General features: G+C 40.8%; 1 protein-coding gene across 1 annotated transcript in view; it reads left to right on the forward strand.

Moving 5' to 3' along the window:
• The first annotated feature begins 470 nt into the window (after positions 1 to 470).
• Positions 471 to 23,424, forward strand: part of pdzrn3b (PDZ domain containing RING finger 3b) — an 85,088-nt gene continuing 62,134 nt past the window's right edge. The window contains exons 1-3 of the mRNA XM_026346939.1: positions 471 to 1,309; positions 6,475 to 6,561; positions 8,448 to 8,555. Of these exons, the coding sequence (XP_026202724.1) occupies positions 596 to 1,309; positions 6,475 to 6,561; positions 8,448 to 8,555 (909 nt within the window). The 5' untranslated portion in view covers positions 471 to 595. The remainder of the gene's footprint in view (positions 1,310 to 6,474; positions 6,562 to 8,447; positions 8,556 to 23,424) is intronic.

Below are 23,424 nucleotides of genomic sequence, written 5' to 3' on the forward strand. Positions count from 1 at the left end.
TATAAAAAAAAAAAATATGTATATGCCAAAGTTTCCAAGTCACGTGCTCACATATTGTAGTAGTTACGGTAAAGAATTCCTCCACACTTTTGCCCCAAGGATCGATGCGTTCACTGTCTGTCAGGTTACTTGTTTTGACCGTTTACGACGTGTCAGTTTGCATTTGAAAGAGCACGTATATTCAGTCATCAATAGAGAATAACATCATAGCATACTACAGACTAGGATAGAATACCGGGCTACTTTAACTTTGTGTCGTGTTTTGAGTGTTGTGAACATGCTTTAACAGCATATGCATTATGTCACATTGTTATTTCCATTTCGTAGTTCAACGAGGACGTTATTTCTACTTCAGAAGTGAACAAAGGTGATTCTAAAGTCAGCTGGCAAAGTTTGAAAGTTGAACTTACGAGGCGCACCTGAAGGCACCAAAAGTCTCGGTCAATTAGTAGAGTTTAGACAGTGAAGGGAGCCTGCACTCAGTCTGTGACTCAGTCTTAGTCTCTACCAATGACCAGCTAAAAACGCCCCACTGCTCCGACTCTGATCTGCGGGGGTGGGGAGTCCACAAGTTTCCATTTGGACTTTAAAAAACATGGGATTCGAGCTGGACCGTTTCAAGGGGACAGTGGACCCGGATTTTAAATGCAACTTGTGCAATAAAGTCCTGGAGGACCCGCTGACGACTCCGTGCGGTCACGTCTTCTGCTCGGGCTGCGTGTTGCCCTGGGTCGTGCAGCAGAGCAGCTGCCCCGTCAAATGTCAGCGGATCTCCGCCAAAGAGCTGAACCACGTCCTGCCGCTGAAAAACCTCATCCTGAAGTTGGAGATCAAATGTGACAACTACGCGAGGGGCTGCGATGCGGTGGTGAAGCTCCAGCATCTGGCCGAGCACGCCGAGATGTGCGAGTACACCCCGGCGAAGTGCAGGAATAAAGGATGCAACGACGTGCTCAACCTGCGGGACATGGATGCTCACATGCGGGAGACGTGCGACTACAGGGCGGTGGGGATATGCGAGAGCGGCTGCGGACTGATGCTCACCCACAAGGAGCAGAAATTCAACGGCCACTGCTGCCTGAGAGCCCTGAAGGCGCACAACAGCGCGCTGCAGTGCAAAATGCTGAGCCTGGATAGAGAGTTCAAGAAGCAGACTATTAAAGCCAACAAGAGGGAGAAGGAACTCCTGGCGCAACTTTCAGCCGTGCACAGCGAGCTGCAGGTGACAGCGCTGAAGTATCAGAAGAAATTCACCGAGTACAGCGAGAGGATCGACTCCCTCACCAAGACCGTGGCTTTCTCCTGCAAGGTAAGCAACAAAGTTTCTGCTGTCAGGGAGCACAAGTGGATCCAGCCTCTGTCTCTGGAGGTTTTATTTTCTGCCCCTGCCACTGAGGAGAAATCAGCATTCTAGTCATATCATATCAAAAAGGTGAATCAAAAGAAAACAGCTAGATCTAGATTTTTACAGTGTTTCCCACGGGTTCACGCAGAGTGCAGCCAGTTTCTCCCAAAGTAGGCTGTGTACCAGCAGTATTTATTTTGACCCATCTGTAGTGACATCCTGCTGTGCCAATGTTTAAAGGCCAGCTTTATAGGCTTTAAAAACCCTCAACATATTTGCTTGCATTCTGGGATTCTGAGTTTTACTGGACCTCCATGTTGCTGTGGGCCCCCAGTTACTTAGTCGTGACCTCATCCCAGATGAAAATGGAAGTCAAACTTTTCCTGAGGATTATCCTTCGTGCAAGCAACTTTTCAGGAGTCCTCTAATGCTCAGGAAGTTTGTTTCTTGGCTGTCTGCTTCCAGACATGGATGTCAGCTGTGCCTCTGGCCAGCTGGCAGTCAGTGTGTGTGTGTGTGTGTGTGTGTGTGTGTGTGTGTGTGTGTGTGTGTGTGTGTGTGTGTGTGTGTGTGTGTGAGAGAGAGAAAGAGAGGGGGAGGGCCAAATATTTACTGCAGTTCTGTACACAACAAGAGCCAGGTTCCAGTGATGTTGCCTGCTGGCGGCGTGCTTGTTTGAGGCTTTCTGTCATCGGATGTTCAGACCTTTCACTGAGTCGATCACAACATATTGGAATCGTGGGTGGAGTGGAGTTGCCGGTAACGCGCCCGAGTTCTGAGCGTCTCAAAGGCCTCAGTCTTTACAGATGTGGCACACTGAGAGAGTGAGAATGGCCTCATTGGGGAAAAAAAAGCCAGGAACATGTATTGTCTGGATGTTTTATGGCTTAAATGTAAAAACTTTACAGCCGATCATCAATATCATAAAGCAGGCACAAGTTCATAAGCCTCAACTGAAAGTTAATCAACTTAAATAGTGTATGGTGATTGCACTGCTCTAGTGGTCAGACTGTAGTCAGGATAAAGTCTGAGAAGAACAGTGAGAATGAAGTAGAGTGGCAACTTTTCTTAGATGCTGTCCACACTTTAATTTACCCCTAAACTCTATTTTCTCATTCTGTTTTTCACACACGTGCCTTTTTTTTTTTTTTGTTTTTTTTTTTAAAGATGCCACTCTTTTGCCACTAATAGTTACCACTAATTTATTTCCTCTTTTCCTTGGCGGTTTCACTTATTCGTCACAGTCTCTATTCCCAGCAAAATATGTTCCGGTAGGCTGGTAATTTGTGCATCAAAAGCACTGATGTGGAGAAATGGTGAAATCACTCGTGTTGGTATAAAGAAGCTTGCTGGGCCTGTAGCCCAGCTGGTTATCAGAGTTCGTTTGACAGCAGCGTCTCAGAGAGTTACCGCTGAGACGTGCACGTAGCAAGACCCAATGTAAACTGAAGAAATAGCGTTCCGCTCTCTGGGTATGTCTTGAATGTGCATAAAAGTCACGGGAAGTCTTCTGGAAATCATCCACGTAGGAGAAAGAGTAGGTCAGGAGAGAGGAAACATTTAGCACAAGATGTGGTTAGGTGGAAAGCTTTTTTTTTTTGTTCCCAATAGGAAGGCTCTGACTGCCAGTCCAGTCAAGCAGTGAACAGGATTGTTTGGTGGCAGAACCTCAGTGCAGACATGGCAGTATTAAACTGAACGTCACAAGTCGGATAAGCCATGGGAGTAGGGCGACTTACAGACTGCCACTGAAACTCTCTCTGTGCCAAAGCTGGATTTCTAATTATGCATTACAAGGCTACGGCGTACCTACAGCAATGTGTGTGCAGCCTCAAAGTTTATGGACGCGGCGGACATGCACCACCAACTCCACCTATGCTGTAGGTGTCTACTCCCCCTTGCTATAAATCTAGCCTCACTGGATTTTGTGATTTCTGTGAGCATTTGTCATCAGTTATGATTAAAGTTAGGGCCTGTTAAACCTCTCTCATAGGGGCTATTTTGTTTTTTATAGCAGCAGAAGTCCAGGTAATGACGTTCATGGTGGTTCTGTTCCTTTGAAGCCGTGCTACTGGGCCAGCATTCACAATACCACGGAGCTGGAACAAGTAAATCAAGTGAATCCGTTACTAGACGTATTTGACAATTCAAAATAGCTGTTGTGGAAAGGCTCTAATGCAGATTTGTTATGACATATTTGTTCCTCGAATCACTGTCAGAGAGTGAATACAGGCCCATCATTGCATGCAATGTTTGACGGGTAACCTACTTTAGTATGTTTCAGAGTCTTCGTCAGTCCTGGGCTGAGGTTTCCTCAGCCTGATGGAGGAGTTTTTTTTTTTTTATTGTCTTTTAATAAGCAGACAGCGACTGTAAAGGAAGACAGGATGACCTGGCTGTGTGGAATAACTGACTGAAGTTTCCAATAATAGTACTAACACTTTTTATACTTCTTCAGTGAGCCAGGAAGAGCAATAAAACAAAGGAACAACAAAAAGCTCGGATCTTGTTCCCTTCAGGGCTGCCAGAATTGCTGTCACACTTTCCATTCAGCCTCGGATCTCTCTGTTCCTCTTTAGCTGCCACGATTGACAGTGCTTGCACCCCTTGATGTGATAAAGAGCATCCATCAAAATCACAAGACATCAAACAGATTGAGCCTCTGTTGAATTCTTTGTGGGTAATCACAGGCTCAATCTGATTAGGCTAATTGTGGACTAATTTTAAAGCATGAATCTATTAGATAATTTATCACCATAATGTATCCCATTAGTAAACTCCAACACTAGGGTGTCGATTGAGTATGACAGAGACCCCGTTAATAAAAGCTGTGTAGAAGTAGATGAAAACGTGACATCTGGGCATACAATTTGAAAGAGTCACTGAGCAATAGTCCTTGAATTGATATTGAAATCTAACATATAATCCGCAAGCTGAAAAGCTCAGGTGACCAGTTCCTTGAGGACGGGACAGTTCATGAATCTTTTCTACATATACTATGAATAGAGACACAAGGCAGATGGAAGGGAAGGCAGTTTGATGGAGGACAGCCTCGGAAAGTGTGACTGGCGCTGAGGTGAACGCTCATCGTGAATGTGCCAAGTCACCAGCGAGCAGCCGACCAAAGTTTCTCTGCCAGTTTACATTCTCTCCTCAGCTGCCCTGTTCTTTTTCCATAAAGAATATGGTTAGGCATTTGTTAACTTGACACAGCCCCCGTGTGTGTGTGCCCGCAATTAATGCCTGCATGATAATAAAATGTTTTTTTTTTTTTTGTTTTGTTTTTTTCAAATCACCTAGGCATACCTAATGTTTTAGCAAATGCACAACCACCTAAAGAGATTCACTTCATGTCTTAGGAATTAGAGCTTTTATAGAGTGGTTGCAGATGTGGAAGAAAGTGCTGCTTAATTACTGTGTTCTGTGCTATGGCTCTTGCAGGTGAAATGTGTATGTTTGTAGCCACTGACTCTGACAAATTCTCAGTTATAATCAACTCCTTTTTTTTTTTTTTTTTTTTATGCCTGCTGTGGCCAACTGTCTCTTCGTTGACAGTAACGTCTGTAGACGCTATAATTCGGAAGCATGTGCTGCTAATGCTGCCGTGACCCGGTGCAGGAGCGCACATTCCAGCATGGCCTGACATGCACATGACGGCCCTTTTAGCCTACACGGCAGTTAGGGACACTGTACACGCCAACGATATCTGCTTTATATTTAGTCCCACTGCACGGAAGCATACTGAAGTGGCAGCTGAAATGAGTTACCTCATAACTCCCCTCTAAGTCCAGCTTAAAAAAAACAACAAAAAAAAAACAGATTAAGAGCTGACTCTGCAAGTTTCCCAGAGGTTTTCATGTCATGTTGCTACTGAGTAAAAGGTCTGCTGGTGTATTCATTTACACAGGATCACAGTGAGTGAGAGGGAAGGGCTGTTGGCCTTTCTTTCATCTGGTCGGCCTTGGAAAATGGTGAAGTTTAGGGTTTAACAAGTCTCCAATTGCAATTCTTCTAAGCAGTACCGCCATTGTTATATTGTGATCATTTTCTGTAAATCTAAAGAAGGTCTGTTGTTATGGTTAGTTGTACTAAACACGCTCAAGATCAAACCTACTTTATGTCTACATAATGATTAAAATGGCCGTGCTAAAGCATTTACCTTGTCGAAATTTGGTTTTTAATTTAGCTCATAAAGGTATTTTTGAAAATGCTCGGTAGCATTTGAGTATACTGGAGTTGACTGTTCATGCTGTGCTTGTCATTCGACTAACAAACGCTTTTGTTGTGCAGCAGCTTAAGCTAACATTAGCTTCACAAGAAACGATTAGCCTTGAATCCCAGAGGTGGAGATTCTTCTCAGCTTTAAGGTGACACACTTAGAAGGAATTTTAAAACTATATACTGTATATATATTTTTTTCCATGATATATTTATGACTTTAATTCCACCAACTGTGCTCACTAGCTGTCTGATATATTTACTCAACAAATATCAAGCTAGCATAATGCTTTAGCTACCTGTTTCGTTGAACTCGAGGCAGTTATTTAGCTGTCCGTGTCGAAGGGAGAATCGTCAATTATTTGGATGTCTTTCAAAGAAACCCTTAGTACATAAGCACTAATGGCATCCGTTGTTGTTTTTGGTGTATGCTGTGTGGCCTAGTCGCTGAATTAGCATTGCTAAACTAGAGCTAAGTGGAACTTGTCAGCGACAAATGTCATTGTAGCTGCTGAAATAAACACGTAAAAGTCTAATTTCCCAAAGCTTAAAACACTTTCAACTAAGTCATTTATTTAGCTTATATTGTTTGAAAGTTGCACTCATGCACTCTTTCATATAAAATGAGTTATTCAGTCCCATTGAAGGTGTGTTTTACTGTTACACTTTCACATCAGAATGCATATAAAAGGTTATTATTACCTCTCTTTTACTCCACACTTTTGTTCCATTTATAATTTTATGTCTGTCTGCTAATTAGGTTGACAATTTGATGGTCATTTCATTCTGATCAGTTCTTCCTCTTGAAGTGCCCAGTTGAATAATAGTCTCACTTACATGGACTTAATGATGATTATTATGTATAACCTCCAGCCACCACTTTTGTTCACATGTCTGTTCTCTGTCTGTAGGAAAGCGAGACAAAAAACGTGACAGTTGTCCTTCTCCGTGAGGATGGATCTCTGGGTTTTAACATTGTAGGAGGAAGGCCATGCACGGTAGGTTGAAAGCCGAGCATCTTGGAGGTTTCATCTCTCCACCAGTCATCATCCAAGTGCTAGGGCAACCCAGGAAAAAACAGAACATTAACCACCGCAGACTTTCACTGTACTGACTGACACAGCTTAGACGGTCATGTGGGTGACGGTCAAGTGTTTTCTAGTCTGTGGATAGACAGACCGCATCTATCAAGTTTTATTGTGTTTATATATTGGTTGGGGTTTAGCGGATTTGGCATTTCAGATAAAAAAAAAAACTATAATTACATTTATGAGTGTTAAATCTGGCATTATGGCTTTGACCACAGTTGTTTTGTCTCTAATTGAGGGGATTTTGATGGTGAGGTAAACACAGAGGGGAGAAAAGGGTCTTTTTTCCCAGCCTGATCCTTTCACAGCCACTAAGTTTTCTGCCTCAGGGCTCTGAAGTGAATGTCATTAATGATGCCACACGCTCTGCTGAGTGAAGGGTTGGAAATATCTCAACACTGGTTGCAAGTCTATCATCCATACACAGATCTTCTTTTTGCAGGTCCAATTGAAATCATGCTCAGTATATCTGTTTCACTGAGCTGTACTCAACTCTTACAGGTCTGTTTTTTCACTGCTACAGTGACACACTTTTCTGTAGCCACACAGCATATTGCAGTAAAACTTTTTATAGTGGGAAACTATAAAAAGACTTCTGTGTAAAAATACATGAGCTCTGTCCATAGACAGAAACCATGTATCAAGCTCAAGCTATTCACTCAAATGAAAATGGATAGTATTGCCATAGCCTTTGACATGTGTTTCATGTGGCTGTTATTCTGAAATGGCTTGGTAAGTCATCAGATGCCAGGTTGTGTGTTGTCTAGAAGGGTTAGACTGTTTATTGCTCTCAAGATAGGCATAGTTGTAAAGCAAAGCAGTAAGCTTTGTGAAAAATTTGCAAGATTTTAATGTTAAATTTTGTATATGATACCACTGAAAGTGGAAGCAGTCTGGATATTAAATTATAGTTGTGTTGCACAGCTAAGGAGGAGCTTAAGAACATATTTTATGTGGTTTGAAAGAGTGGTAAGAGAGACATTAGCAGCAGTTTTTCTCTTTTTAACATGGCATTGACATTACAAACAACAAATCGCTGGGATCTGAAAAAGCAGTAGGGGCATGTTTGTGTTGGGCATGTGTATTTACCTGTTATGCTATGACTAGTCAAAACATAACTGTCAGAAACACCACATGTCAGCAGTTTGTTTTTACAAGCCATTGTTTTTCTTGTCCTGGTAATATACCTTACAAAATGTGTTAAAATTAAAAAATAATCAGGAAACTGGAATTTGTTGTTAGTAGTGTGAATGCCCTGTAAGCCTGACTCATCTCTGACTCTGAGGTTATGGCCATAGTGCTGGATACAGACTCATCCACACTCATGTCCATGTCAACATTCAGACCTTTTGCAGACCATTGTCAACCATCCAGGGATCTGAAGTTAAAGTAGTGCAGGGTTAAAGAGTCAGTAAATCACAAAAAGAAGCATTTTGTCCATTTATCTCTACTGGTGCTCAGCCTTTTAGATATTCTGGTTTCATGTCCACCTCTGACATTGCTGCTTCTTATGACATCAGTACTTGGATACACAGCTTTTTGGTTGCATTGACATTCATAGACTGGTCCATTTTGTGAATGCCTGTGGAATGTTGCCAGGGTTTTTAAAAGAAAGGTACTTAATGTTATTCAAAGGTTTATTCAACTTTTTAATTAACACTTCTCTTGTTTAGATTTTGGTAACTTTAGCTTAGTTTCAAAGGTACTGTCAAAATGTGTACACTACTGTTGTCCTTAACATTTTGAGCACTGTGCTGTTATTATTTTCTAGATAATACCTGCATTTTGTTTTATAGGATGACAATGACAGCACTTCAAATGAAGGGATCTTTGTATCCAAGATCATTGAGAATGGTCCAGCAGACAAGGAAGGAGGCCTTCAAATCCACGACAGAATAATAGAGGTACGTAGCCTACACTAATGTTGATTATTATGTGACAGCTACTGTCTGCCCTGTAAAGATGATGACAGTGAGGAAGCACAAGACCATCACTCAAATCTCATAATCCAGAGACCTCCGGAAATTAAACTCAAGCTGCCAGGCACACTGAATGAGTTTTTACGTTTAGGTCTTTTGTTTTGGCTCAGCTGCCTTATTATAGACAGCTAAAGTTCCAATATACACGTCTACCAATCAGCTCTCGGAAGAAGGCTTTGTTAAGTGGGACATCTCTGCAGATGGGCTGAGATACACCTGAGGCGAGGCTGTCTGTCTTTAGCTTTGCTGAGTGAGAAAGAGCTCTGTGTTCTCTTCGCAGCTGACAAATCCCTTATGACAGAGCTGCCGTGTAGCATCCTCCTCTCGCCTTTAAACAGAATCTTGTGTGGAAAGGCAAGCTCACCCCGAGGTCACTCTGAGGTCAACTTGAGGAGTACATTGAAAACCTCAGCATCACAAAGGTTGCTTTTATAGAACAGTTGTCAACCAGAATATTACACAATGCCTCTATTGAATGTAGAAGTCTATGTGGATTGCAAGTGTGTATTACCGCGTGCCGCAAGATGACAAATATGGTTTGTCTCTGGCTTTATTGTCAAACCTCAGTGAAATTGCCTCCGAGCATTTTGACCAACACGTTGCACACAGAGATGTTTGTGGAAAGTGTTTACAAGAAAAGAAGACTCAGACATCTGGACAGCGTTGATCACTCTATCCTGTCGTTTATGCAATTGAATGTTAACTACTTAAAAAGAAACTGCCACAAGCACTCTGGCACAAGCCTCATGCCATGGTTTTAAATCATGTGGTTGTAAATAAGGCAACACCATAACTAAGATGTGACATGTCCTCAGTTCAGATCTCTTCAAACGCCACAATTAAGTGTCTCAAAGCTCTCTGCAACTTGAGATTTGTCACGAAATCCCCTAACAAAGGACAGGTTGAACCATCAATTCAGTTGGGAACCTGTAGACTAGAGGCCAAAAATGGACTCCAAATAGGCCACTAGCTGATAAGTGAGTAGAGATTAGCTCAGATATCCAACGAAAGTGTAAGAGTGGACGTGTGTCTTTGCATGCATCTGCAGTGTGTGTTTTTTATGAGCTTGGCCCTGGCGCGAGGAAGGTTGGGAAATCATGTTAATGTGCCAGATGTCGCTGTATTTGGTTACTTGAGAAGATATCTTGTGTAGGATTTAGACATGAGATAGTCATTCATATGTTACAGGCTTAAAGAAAAGATTTTGCTTTAGGATAATGCTGCACTTGTTTTTGTGCTATTGTGGTTAAAGTCACAGAATCTCTCCACTGAGAAAAACACATGAGAGAAGAGGGGATGTGAAGAGCCTAAGGAGGTAGCAAAGCACCCTATTAAGTGACCTTTTCTTTTCAAGACTTGAGGGATTATTAGACAAAACCTAATGAAATAAATCATTCAGCCATTGAAATTGAAATGTATAGACACTTCAGAGCTGTTGTTCCACATTGCGGCTTTTCATCAGATGGGAAACCTGATAGTGGAGGTGGTTCATATTTCGAAGGTCTCTCTTTGTTAGTTTGTTGAAGTAGGAAAAAAAAATGTCATGGTTTTTTTTTAAAACCACAATAAGAAGTGCAATGTCATAGCAACACATTTGCAGTTGCATCTTTAGCATGATTAAGTCTGTGGTTGATAGTGGTAAATTAGGGGAATTCAATCCCAAGTGCCTAAAGGCAGTTTCTTCATATTCATTCAATTTGTGGGTTGAAACCAACAGCTAATAACCTTGTCCTAGTTTGCATCCTGTGTGGTACTCAGAAGCAGAAACCTTTTAAATCTTGTTTGTCATCACACTTCCAGGAAGTCTTTATTTTTTTCTTTTCTTTACAGGCACATACACCACAATGTTACATCTCTGGCTGTCAGGTATCATATCTGTAGAATAGCTGCTACAAGGATGTGTTCAAATTAAACAGGATGTGAGCCTTACTGTAGAGATAAGGGTTGCAGTTCATAGTTACTTTTTTCATCAGTCAATATATTGATTATTTTTAACCTTATTATTCATCTTTTAATCTTGCAATGTGGTCATAGGTTCTCTGAGCCTAAGGTGATGTCTTCTAGTTGCTTTTGAACACAACATTAAAAAAAAATAAATAAATCAGATATGTCAGTAGAGTATAAATGGGATTTTGTGCATTTGATATTTCAAACTAAGCTTAAAAATCAAACATGCTTGTCAGTTGAAGGTGAAAAATGTCATGTCAATGAGGCTAAATGGCTCAGCAAAGCTCTGTAGACTGCAGAGTTTAGTGGTAATTCTCAAGAGTTTTGTTACTATAAACCCCCTTTCCATTACACATACCCATCTAATCCACAGTTAATATAAAAATATTGATTGAAGTTTGAAAGATGGATCCAAAAACTGCTAATTGTAATTCTGTCAAAGAATTTTAACTTCACGCACATTTTAAGTACAGCATCAGAAGAAAAAATGACACATCAAATGTGGCTTTTAAGCCTACACAGATGATAATTTTGACAGCCATGCACAATCTATCGCATAACTGTTCTCTGGGGATCAACTGCTCTGTAAAAGGACAATCATATTACACGGTGCAGTGAAAAGCATGTTCACCTGAGGAGGCAGAAAAAACCCCGGCACTGTCAACAGCCACATAGATGTTTTCTCTTCCTGTAGTCGAGATGTTAGTTTCCAGTAAGTCTATATGGATGTAACATGTACATGATGATCCACGGCTCATCATTCTATAACAGGCTCTTAGCGGGGGAGTGTGATAAGCAGATGGCTGTCCTCTAACTGAGCTACAGGCTGGTATGAATCAACACATGAATACCTCCTTGTTCAGCCAGACATTTTTCTCATAAAAACCTCGAGCTTTGTTTGCTTTCACTAGCCCCTCTGCAGGCTAAAGATTCTTAGCACTCAGGTCAGGATCTACCCGTGTTTGCCCCTGGGATTTGATAAATAAGTTCTGATAGCAAGGGCTCTGCTCTGAAGCCCTGGCTTATTCTCTAATCAGGGCTTCAAATGGCTGATTGATTGTTTATGTTCTGTGTTTACCATGTAAATGTAATCCCAGCTTTTTGGCTGCTGTCTCTCTTCATATTGAGAAAAGCTGGAAGTCCGGCAAGACCTTGTTTTGTTGCTGTGTATTTGCTTTGCAAAAATGACTTTTTTTCCAAGCTTCTTTGCTTGTGCAATACAACTAAGCCAATGTCACAATCCCGGAATGACCATGCCTGAGCTCTCAGGGTCAAGGGATGTTTTCTGTGTGGGCTTGTTAGTGTGAAAATAGGAAGAGAATGGAGATGCCTTGGCTGCTGTTGTCAATGTCGCCTTGTAAATCCTTAGCAAACATTCTTAGGTCGCAAAGGGTGAACAGCAACAACTACGTTAAAATAAACTGACACAGGGAGATGCCCATTTTAATGTGGAGGACAAGGCTGTGTGTGTGCGTGTGTTTTTGGGTTGAAGGAGGGCCTAGCTGGCAGGAATGCGTTTCAGCCAAGACAAAGTTTATGTGAATATATACACTGGATGTCATTTGACTTGGTAAAATTCAACAGAACAACCTTTTCATTCAGTGTAAACTACTGCACATTATTTTGAAGCGTGGACCAAAAATAGCAGGTGTGTTTGTGCCGGCACAGTTTTGAACAGATGATGCAAGTTGAATTAGCTGGCAGTTACCTCTGTTCATTTCAACGTCTTTGAGATGCATAATGCATTTTTGCATGATTAGCCAGAGGAAGAGTAGGAGAACGTGGTGGAAAAATGCCAGGGGTCACAATCACACGTGTCTGAAATGCAAAATAGGCTGCTCTAAATGCACCAAATTTATTAGTAACAAGGATATAAAGTTAAACACTTGTACAGACGCCCAGATCATCTTCGTTATGTTAGACTCAACCTGTTCCCATGATCATATTGCAACAGTTTATACTGTATTATCAGTCACTGGGATTTGGCCATCTAGAAGTTTAAAATCCAAGAAAGAAAAATAGTTAATCTCATTAGTGCTGTGAAATAATGCATTTTATTTTCATCTAAGTGTGACTCTCTTTAAGGAAGCACATCTGCAGTCTCTTACTTGTCACTGGCTGAAAGAGTTGCAAGGTTACCCACTAAACACCTCAAACCTCCCCGCAGTTATTTAAGTATCAAGTCACCAAGCCAGATAGCACTTAGTAGTGATTGACAGAAATGGGAAGTGAGCTGTGTTGGAGGCGTGTTGGAAGCACGCATGTTAATGAGTCTTTATTCGTTTTTGGTGTCAGGACTGTCATCCAAGTCAAAATGGGGTAAGCTATTTGAGTAGTTTTGGGAGAAACTGGAAGCATAATGCTGCTTTTTGCCACAAATTAACCGCATCACTTTTTCCTATCTACATTGCAGATATGCTAGACTGTAGGAGATTGTGATGACAAAATGCTTAGTTTCATTAAGCCTTTTTTCTACTGCAGGAACATTTTTTCTACCTGCATTTCCACCAGAGGAACAAAGGTCTAAAATTTTAGCTCTGGGCGTGTAATTGTGTAATTCCCTGTGACCTAGGGCCTGTGGTGCTAAATATTGTTGATTGGTCAAACACTGTGCAGCATTTTATACAACTGGCATATTTAAAACTATGCCATGAAAATCAGGATAGGGAAGGATTCAAGAGCAATGGACCAATTTCCATATACTGATACCAGGAACATTCCTGGTACAAAGTGCCTTGAGATGACTTTTGTCATGATTTGGCTACTTACAAATAAAATTTAATTGAATTCCACTAGAAATGTAGTACTTTTACTGATTTACTATTCATTAATGTTACTTTTTGTTACTTGTTTTTAAAGGATATAAGAGAGAGAGAGCGGAAGAAAGAGAGAGAAAGAAAGGAAAGGTGAACTGGAAGCGTCTTCTCTGCCCCCCTAAATCTGTGAACCAGGCTTCCAAAATCAGCCCAGGGCACAGAAGAAATCAGATTACTCTTTTGCTGCATGTATACTCAGATTTCCAGTAGCCAGCTTTCTTGAGTGCATGTAAATGCATTCCCTGATTACCAAGAAACCTGGTTTCTCTCAGTAACCTGGTCACTTGAGTCCATGTAAACACAGTGGAACTCAGCAATGGCCATCAATGGAGCCCCTATCAGTTATTGTATTCGTATTTGTAATGTCACTGAATCCGACAGCAGCCTAAAGGTGTATTTAGCAGGTCATCAGTCCTCTTGGACAAAAAAATGTCAGAATAGGTCAGAATTGGCTCAAGTCTACTGTCACTTGTAAGTCATCAGAGTACATATCTTCAGCAGAACATGTGCCAAAAGCTCCCTAGGCACTATTTCTGACCCGGAGGGCTATAAGGAATAGACACAGAAGTTATTTCCCTAAGGGGGATCACATGTTGTTTGGCATTCTGAGGCAAGAAACAGGCCTTTGTCCAGCCCTTTATTGGATTTTTGCTCCTTTGCGGGCAGTGTGTTTATTCCCAAGACAGACAAGCTGAATGTGGCTTTGCTCTGTTGCTCCTATCAGGCCCTAGACAGGAGGAATCCACCTCAGATTAAGCAGACCAATCCAAGCAGCTAGCCACATTCCTGTGCCCCGTGGTCCAGGAGGAGCGGAACATTAAATCAAATCTAACTTTAAAGAGTCCATAATCAGCTTCTGGTGGTAGCCACTGCCCTATGCAGAGCTGGTTTTAACAAGTGAGGACAAGCACAGCTTTGTTTTCCACAACTCCTGATGGGGGGGAAAAAAACATTTCTAAGATGTGGAGTCGTCTCAGTCTAGAGATGGTGTGAGGTGAGCTTATGCTTTGCTCCAGCCAGAAGGCTGCTTTTGTCTCTGCCCTTCACCACACACACAATATTGTATTTTCCAGTCAGTTTAAACAGCTTGCGTCCTCAAAGGCGAGCCGCCGCTTGATGATTTTTGTGGAGACACACAGTCTGGGACTACTGTAAATGTGTTTGCTCTGCTTCAACACAGCCTTAGCCAGCTACTCATTTGTTGGAGCTGGTGGGTCCTAAAAGGTTTAAAGGGGACAGAAATAGACAGGTGTAATTAAGGTTAATTTTCCTGCCAATCAATCACTGACTGTGTGTAAATGGATCAGCAACAATGGTCTCAGGTTGCTCTGCCAGCTGCTTCTTATGTCAGTCCCTGACCTCCAAGCAGAGACTGCCCACCGACTCCTAATTAACTACCCTCAATTAAACCCTAATAGGCTGATTAACAAACCCTTAGTTGTGCTGTAATGGCCCGTCGTTTCCTCCCAGTGCCCCTGTGAAATGCATCCTGACTACAGCATGTTAATCACCGCCCACTCTTGACCCCTCTCTCTCACTCTCTCTCTATCTCTGTTCCTAATGTCTCTCACCCTTGCTCTTTCCCTAGCAGAGCAGAGGCTTAACAGACTTGACACAAGTGTGTTTCCATTTGGTTGAATTCCTGTGACAAAAAAAGTTTGAAGCCATCGTTAGATTGATAGGCAATCACAGCAAAAACTGTAATTAGCTGACACACACTTCTAAGTAGTATACGATAGTAGCAGGTTATTGTTCACCATTTCCACTTGCTATTATTATCTCTAAATATTACTCTTTACAAGTAGTCACAAAGTATAAGTCACAATGATCACGCCAAGGAAACATACCCAAACATGTGCATGCAAAAGTTATCATTGTTTCTTCTACACCATTTCACAATATAGATAAGATATATAAGTGTTATAGCTGTAAATCAATTAGTTTATCCACAAATCTTACTTGATAACACCTTAATTGTTTAACTTTCAACCAAAACCTTTCTGCTAAGAGCTTCTCAAATGATGGTTTTCTTTGTCATATACAGTTGCAAGATCTTTATCTAATTCAAGAGTATTAACACATATAATGTGCCTAAAGTAATAACAAAAAAACAATTCTAAACTTTCATGTCTTTATTGAGAAGAACCGTCTACAGTTGGGCACAATCTATCTAAAAATGGAGAGACTTTGGACGTCTTCTCTACCAAGAGGTGGGCAGCCACTCAAAATGACCCCAAGAGCAAAACAAAGAACGCAGAGTGACAGCCAAAGATTTGAGGGCATCATTGGAACTGGCTAAAATCCGTGTTCATGAGTCTACAGTACGTAAAACATTGAAGAAGCAGGGTGTCTATGGCAGGACACCATGAAGGAAGCTGCTACTTACTAAAAAGAACATTCCTGCATGCCTGAAGTTTGCCAAAGAGCACATTGGCACCCCACAGCAGTATTAGTAAAGTGTTTTGTGGACTGATAAAACTAAGATTGAACTATTTGGAAAGAGCACAGCATATTATCATGAAAACATCATCCCAACTGTAAAGTATGGTGGAGGAAATATCATGATTTGGGTCTGCTTTGATGCATCAGGGTCTGGCTAACTTGCAGTGATTGGGGGCAAGATGAATTCCCAAGTGTATCAAAATATTATTTGGAATAATGTGAGAATGTCTGTAAGTCAGCTGAAACTCTGTAGAAGTTGGGTGATTTTACATACAATATATTTGTTAATACTCTTGACTTGGATGAAGATCAGATCACATTTTATATCAAATTAAGACAAAATAACCCCACTAAATTCCAAAAGGTTCACATACTTTTTCCTTAAATTAATAATAAAATACTCTATTGAAATAGATCGCCTTCAGCTTTGGGAAGTTTAAAAATGTGTAATGAAAAAAAATATTATCTGCTTTATTAGGAATGACAGTTATAGTTGACTGCTAAACATAAATGAAACATCATTGTATTTTTGCCAAAGTAACACCAACATTTCCACATATTGATAAACAAGATGTGAGGCAGAGAAACAACCACAATTTAAATTCACTATGTGCATAAGCACTGCAATCTATTTTTCAGTCTTCTTATAACCACCAGCAGCTATTGAAACATTTCTGGTACTGTTCCTAACAATAGCATACCATGCCAATGTAGTTTTCACAATATCTGAGATGATCACAGCGTGAATCTCGCAAGGGAAATGGGAAACAGTGGCACAGCCTTAAAACCATCAGCTTAACGAAAGTGTTGACAGTTTTCTACAGACTTATCCTCCGTTCTGTAGACCACAGTTTAAAACTCTGTGTTATTGCATTTAAAAAGTTGTAAATCTTTGTTTGGTTTCTGTTCCAGAAGAGCCAAAGATCACATTGGTTTTTCCCACTCATTCTTACTCTGTATGAGCTTTAGGAACAGCCGTGACTCTGCACAGTAAAATACTTCACTGGGGTAGTTTTGTCAAAGAAACTAGTATCTTAACGTTAGGCCTCTATGGTGGTAGTTTACTCTGATAAATGGGGACATTATAGCAAACATAAAAACTATGTAAATGAGGACTGGTGACTGAGGGAATACCCCATGTAGGGAAATCAATTAAGTGGAGAAACAGGCTGCCAAGTCTCAGTGTCAGATTTGAGAAAAAATCACAAGATGTTGACATGCATGCTAATTGCTTTGTAGTATTTTTGTTTTTTTATTATTTTCATATGAATTACAGTATTCAGACAAACATATTTTTCCATTGAGCAAGGCATAAAGTTGTATCTCTTCCAATACAACTGCATTGTCGAGAGTGTGTTTTATGACCAACGTTCGGATGATACCCAGGGGGGACTTGTTTCCTGTTTTATTACAGTGATTCCTTCTCTCACTTGTTGGCAGGAGACACTGTGACACGTGTATTTGTTTCTATGGAAATGGTTATGGGCTGACAGTGATTTAAATGTGGTTTGTGTGACGTTGTGTGATCCAGCACTGGTCCTTCGGCAGATTATAGGCTATAGATTTAGCTCATCAATCAAAATGCCATAATACGCTTGTCTTGCACTCATATGGAATTATTACAGTTGTTGTTCCAGTGAGATGATGAAGTGGACTTCATTTCTTTTCCCACAGCTCTGTGTGACGTTAATCTCAACACGCTGTTAATCATGTAAAGTAGGTATTCTGTCAGTGTTGGCATTTCAGATTGAATTTGAATAAAGTTTAGCCCTTGCATTGCCTATTTATTACCACAAATAATTTTCAGGAGCATATTTGAATGGACTGTGTACGTGGAGTATGGGGCCCAGACAGGTAAAGGGCCCCCTAACCATCCTACACTACAGTATATTGGCCCCATAGACTGAAAGAGACTAAACAACTATAAATGAGGCAGTCACATCATTAGCGGTCATTTCTTGTGGTTTTGTATGTGCCTGTGTAGATTTGTGAATATACTGTATATATATCTTTTTGGTCATTGTGCATGTCCTTTTGTTATTTTTTGGTCATTTGTTCCAAAGTACAGCCATTTTCCTAAATTTAACTAAATTCTTAAAAATATACTTGAAAAAATTACTAGATTTGCTCAGTCCTTTATCCATATTGTATGATCTTTCCTCGCAAAATAAGAAAAAGCAACATGACTTTTCCAAAATCGATCAGTCCTTTACGTCTTAAGTCTGACCTTCAAAACAAGTCTGACGCTGTTCTAAAGTGAGCCTAATAAGACTCTGCAGCAGTGTAGCTGGGGCCAAAACTGCTGCCAACAGATGTTAGGTTTATTTTGTAAGGCTCCATTAGGACATAACAGATGCAAAACACCCAGGGTTGGCGTCACCGTGCATAATTGTCCCTCCTGTACATGACAGATGTTCAGTAATATCCGAGCTAATTGGACAACATCAACACACAGTTTCTTCAGTGAAATATTGCACATGTGCCTCAACTTGATATATGTATGTAGTAGCCCTGCAGTGCAATGCTGATATGAACACCTGCTTTGTTTTAAATGTTAACATGTTGAACATCCCCTCTTTATGTAGTGACTGGTATTAGCATCTAGTATGTGTGTGGCATACAACAATTGCTAGCTGAACTAGCAGCGTTAAGTGGAAACCTGGTGTTCCTTATAAAAATGTTTCTTTACTCTACTGACTAATCCCAAAGACAACCTGCTTCAGAGTCACTGAACTCCTATTTTCCATAGCCTCTCTTGTGAAGGTCTAGGGCTCCTTTCCATTCAGCAGCCAACTAGTGAAACTGGTGGCTGCTGCGTTGCCTTTTCTTATGCAAATGTGTGCAAATAGAAAACACTGTTCATCAGCTTGCTTCTCCATCTCTGTTCGGCCTCTTTGCTCTGGCCTTTCTCTTGTTACCCTCAGAGAGATGTTGCCTTTCAAGTGTTACCTCTCTTTCTCATTCAATACTTCCTCTTCCCTTTTGACAAATAGCCTGGAGAAATGGCTAGAACTGGCTCATTGAGCAAGCTTTTTATGGACAGGAAGAAAAAGAGAGAGAGATGTTCTGCAGGCGCCTCCCACAGATATCCCCTGCTTATGTCCTAGGTTTTTTTTCCTCCCCTTAGAGCATGAGATATTCTGTACTTGGAAGTAAAGTATTCACTCTCCATACTCCTCTGTCTCTGAGAATATACAGTACTTTCTCTGCAAGTGCACATTTTACTGCGTTTTAATTCCAACTATATATAAGTAGTGATACATGTTGCATGTTGCAAAGAAAGCTAAACTATTATAACTTTTAAGCATATATTCAGTCCCCATGGGTGAATAGTTATTCAGTTCAAGTAGTAAAAAGGAATATTTTTCACTATTCATGAGCTTAGACTTCTATCAAACTCTTCTATTAAAAGCACATGTTAAATAACTTGTCTCTTGTATTCACTCTTGCCCAGTGCACATTTTGTTCTCCCCTTAAAATGGTACATGTTGTACCTGGGATTAAATAGGTTGTGTCCACAAATTCCTGTAGATTATGACATACGATGCTTTTTAGGGAGAGAAAATATCTGGCTGGCTCAGGAGCAGCTCCGGACCACCGGCTGAGAGCATATAACCCTGTGCCAAGGTCAACGCCAAGGTGTCAATAAAGTTACCTTCATACTCCATGCTAACAGAGGCTTGCTTTGATTAGAACCTCAGAAAGAATATGTAGCATTTAATCAGAGAGGTATGCCAGTGGACACACAGTGGCAGCCATTTTGTCTGCATCTTGAAGTGAGATCTAAGCACATTTTCCCCTTCTTCCCTCCATATTCCAGAAGAGCACTTGGCCAAATGGGTGATTGTTTTATGCAGGTGGTAAAGGATATCCCTCTGAGTAAGTGTTCCCTGCTACCTGAAAAGAGAATGTTTTCTTCCTTGCCATCTTACGGTACTCTCAAAGCAGAAAGTCAAAGCAGGCCAGGACATAAAAAAAGTGCAATTAAAGTCTAAAATCTCAACCTCATGCCTATCCTAGCTTGACAATATGCCTCTTTAAATCCATTGTAGGTAAATTGAGTGAGTCAGTGAGTGCCAAGAGAAAAGATGGAAACATTTTGCAGGGTATAAGGGAGACAGCCTTTTCTCCTGCAGGGCGGTGAATTGTTCAGATGTGCATTTGTGAGGTGACATAGCCTAAAACATGCTTAAAGAAATGCATTCTGTACCTGTCTACTGTACCTGCCACAAAGAATTGTTGCTTTACAGTTCTAGTCCAAAAGACTGAATTAGCTAGTGAGAATTTGTTAAGAACATTTGACATAATTTATTTTACAAAAGGTGTTTTTGCTTAGGGTTAGGGTTAATCTAACTTTCATTGCTTGAATTTCTAACTCTGTCTAGTTTTTCTAAACACAAGGTCTCCAGCATCTCCCAGAAACAATCTGGATTTAAATCAGATATCAATTTCTCTTGCTTTGATATCACTGGCATCATCTGGCCTTATTCTGCCAGGACATGCACTCTTGGCGATAACAGAACAAAAAACAACATGGAAAATATGAGAGCTGAGGAATCCAGGCACCTGAATCATGATTGATGTAGATAAGGCAGAATTGGGCCACAATAAGGGGAAATGGCATTTCTCTGTTTGACTTGGAAATACTTTACAATTTTATCGTTGTTCCTTTGATCTTCTTGGTCTTCTTCTTTTGATCTTATTTTTGCACCAATAGCTACAGAAAGAACATAAATTTCTCTGGTTTTCCACTGCTATCATTAAATACCTTTAGTCAAAGAGAGAGAGCCTGTAAAAGAACAAGGGTTGGTTTTAACACTGTGGCCTCTCTGCTCTCTTGCCATGCTATATCAGGCCAACAGCTGCTGTCTCTCAGCAAAGGCACGCTGACTGCCGGGGTATGGCTTCCACATACACCGGATCTTACACAAGGGCCTTTATTTTTGGGCTTATGACTTGGAAAAAACACACAACTCTGTATTAGATATTTATTATTAAAAGAAATAGAAACAACTATTCATGTTTGATGTGAAACCTTGAGTGTTTGGATAAGCTATAGGTTTTGATGTTCTGCATAGCTGTTGTCTTACCTTGGAGTTGAAGATTTAAACAAGGCATTTCAGGTAAAGAGTGTGTGTTGTGCTCCACGACGCAAATTCCTTGAATCGCAGCCAAAGAAATGTAAGCCCTCTCCCAGCTGTCCCTTGGCACATCAAGACAAGGCCTTTACTAGATTGTTGGAGAGTTTGAGTTGGTGCTGTTTGAACAGTATGTATGGTTTGCTCTGTCTGGTCACAGACAACACCCTTACACAATATGAGGTCAGTACAAACTCTGTAGGACCAGATATACAGCCATAATATCTGAAGATTATCACATTTACATTTACATTTAATCATTTAGCAGACACTTTTATCCAAAGCAACTTACAAGTGAGGAAGCCAAGCAAACAAAATCTAAGTCAAGGAGAAAAAACATCAAAGCAAAGTGCTATCAAAAAAGTGTTTCTGTTTCACTTTGTGTTAAACTTGCTGTGAAAGTAAGAATCAAATATCAGACTAAATTTTGCACTAAAAGGGATACATTAGGCAAAATGAAAGCTTCACTGTCTAATCTGGACCTCCTCCCAGTCCCTTACCTCCAAGAAGCTGACTTGCTCCTGCAGACAAACCACAACCGCAGCAAATAATACTGACATACTCTCCTGCCTTCAGAAAAGCATTTCACCTTCTGTAAGAAATATTTCCTCTTTCAGAACTCACATAATTCAAACAATAATTAGGAAATGTTCGTGGCATTGACTAGCCCATAAGTTCACATTTCAGGTAGAAAGTGGTTCCAGACTGTTAATGTCTGTCACAGCAGAGTCAGAGCCCTGTGATTATTTTGGTGCAAAGGTCCAAATAAACCTAGTGTGGGTCATGACCTTACTGATCTGAACCAAATGGGCTATGCTTTCCGACCTTTTTTGAAAGACTTAGCGTGTTGAGTAGATGAACATGAGCAACAACAGACATTTTTTTCTCCACCATTGCAGTTCTCTTAAGCTCTTCTCTGGCTGAACAGTAAGACCAGGACTTCTCCTAAGTTCATCTTTTTCTACAATTTATGCGTTTATTTTTTCAGCGTCATTTGTCAAGGAGTCATCGGGCAAGTTTTTAGACAAATATACAAATCCTTACTTGAGCCAACCTTTTGAAGGCTCCTCCTGAATGTGTCCTGACAAATGATTTTGTCATCGATCACTATCTGTTTGCTAGTGTTAAATAAGTGGATTTGGCCTGAAGCTGCATTAAAACTGTCAACGTCAGCATGTAAGTTTCACATCCATTCAAATGGGCAAACACAGTTCATTATCACAGGATTTCTTTGAAGGGCGAGTGATTCATCAAGTGACGAAAGTCAACACTTTCAAACATGTTCAAAGCCTAAAGGACTCCGTCAAGCATGCTCCAGCTATCTCTCTGCTCTTCTACCACTGAACAATTTACACGGCCCTCAAAATCCAGTCAATATTTATGTAAGCATGTACATTAGGCGCAGACCGACAGAGCTCTGATCAAACGTCTCTTTTATCTATGACCTTCCACTGACTCAACTCACAGAAGCCTCTAACCAGGCCGGGGGTAATCATATGTCAAGCTGGGTGTTCGCCAGTGAGTTGAGCACAGCTTCATGCATGGGGGCCAAGACTTTTGTGCGTCTTTCCCCTCCCACCATGACCTACCTTTCCAACTGCCCTCAACTTTTTACTTCACTCTTACACATTGCATTGACAGAAGTTAAATTCCTTTCACTGTACAGCACGTAAAAACAAATGAAGAACGTGACATGATTGGGAGGAAGAGGTTAGGACTGAAGAACTCCTTGAGAACACATTGGTTTTATTATTAAGAATGTATTTCAGTGTAGCCATGATTTTTTTCTAAAACAATCATCTAGCTAGATGATGAGCTGCATTACATATGATGGCTGTAATTAGTATGTGTTGACAATTAAAGCCCATTTTAGCCTTTCTTTGTACTCCTGTAGCTGTAACAATCCATTTATGTACCCAGAACCTCGCTAAGAATAGCTGAGACACAGCTCTGCAGAATTGAATAAACACATCTTCCCTTTTTTGTGTTGAGAAGAGCATGCCAACACTGTGAGGTCAAGGGCTATAAAAGGGCCACCACTGGTACCGGTATGGAAAGGGATAAGTATACAATCTCACAGCAAGCTCAAATTCTACCACTCGGTGTTTACAGACTAGAGAACAGATTAACTTTGCTCTTACAATCACTGGAAATGTTTTCTCAGATGTTTTTGCACTCATTTGTCTAGCAGTAAAAACACACAAAAAAATCATTCATAAATGGCTGCTGTGGTTATGTTTCTCCGTTCTGTTTGAGCCTCTCTCGGCTTGTGTTTTGTGGTCCATGAATTAAATTACATGATGCAGAAACTCTAGGGGGCCAGACTGGAGACTCCACTCACTCACTCAGTGGTGAGGGGCGGTGGAATAACTCTCCTGGTTTTCCTTTTTCCAAGAGCACTCTGTCGTGCTGAAATGACAAGTAGCCTGTTTCGACTCTGAAAGCCTTGCG

The sequence above is a fragment of the Anabas testudineus genome, chromosome 5 (genome assembly GCF_900324465.2).
Source record: "Anabas testudineus chromosome 5, fAnaTes1.2, whole genome shotgun sequence".
Taxonomy (NCBI): Eukaryota; Metazoa; Chordata; class Actinopteri; order Anabantiformes; family Anabantidae; genus Anabas; species Anabas testudineus.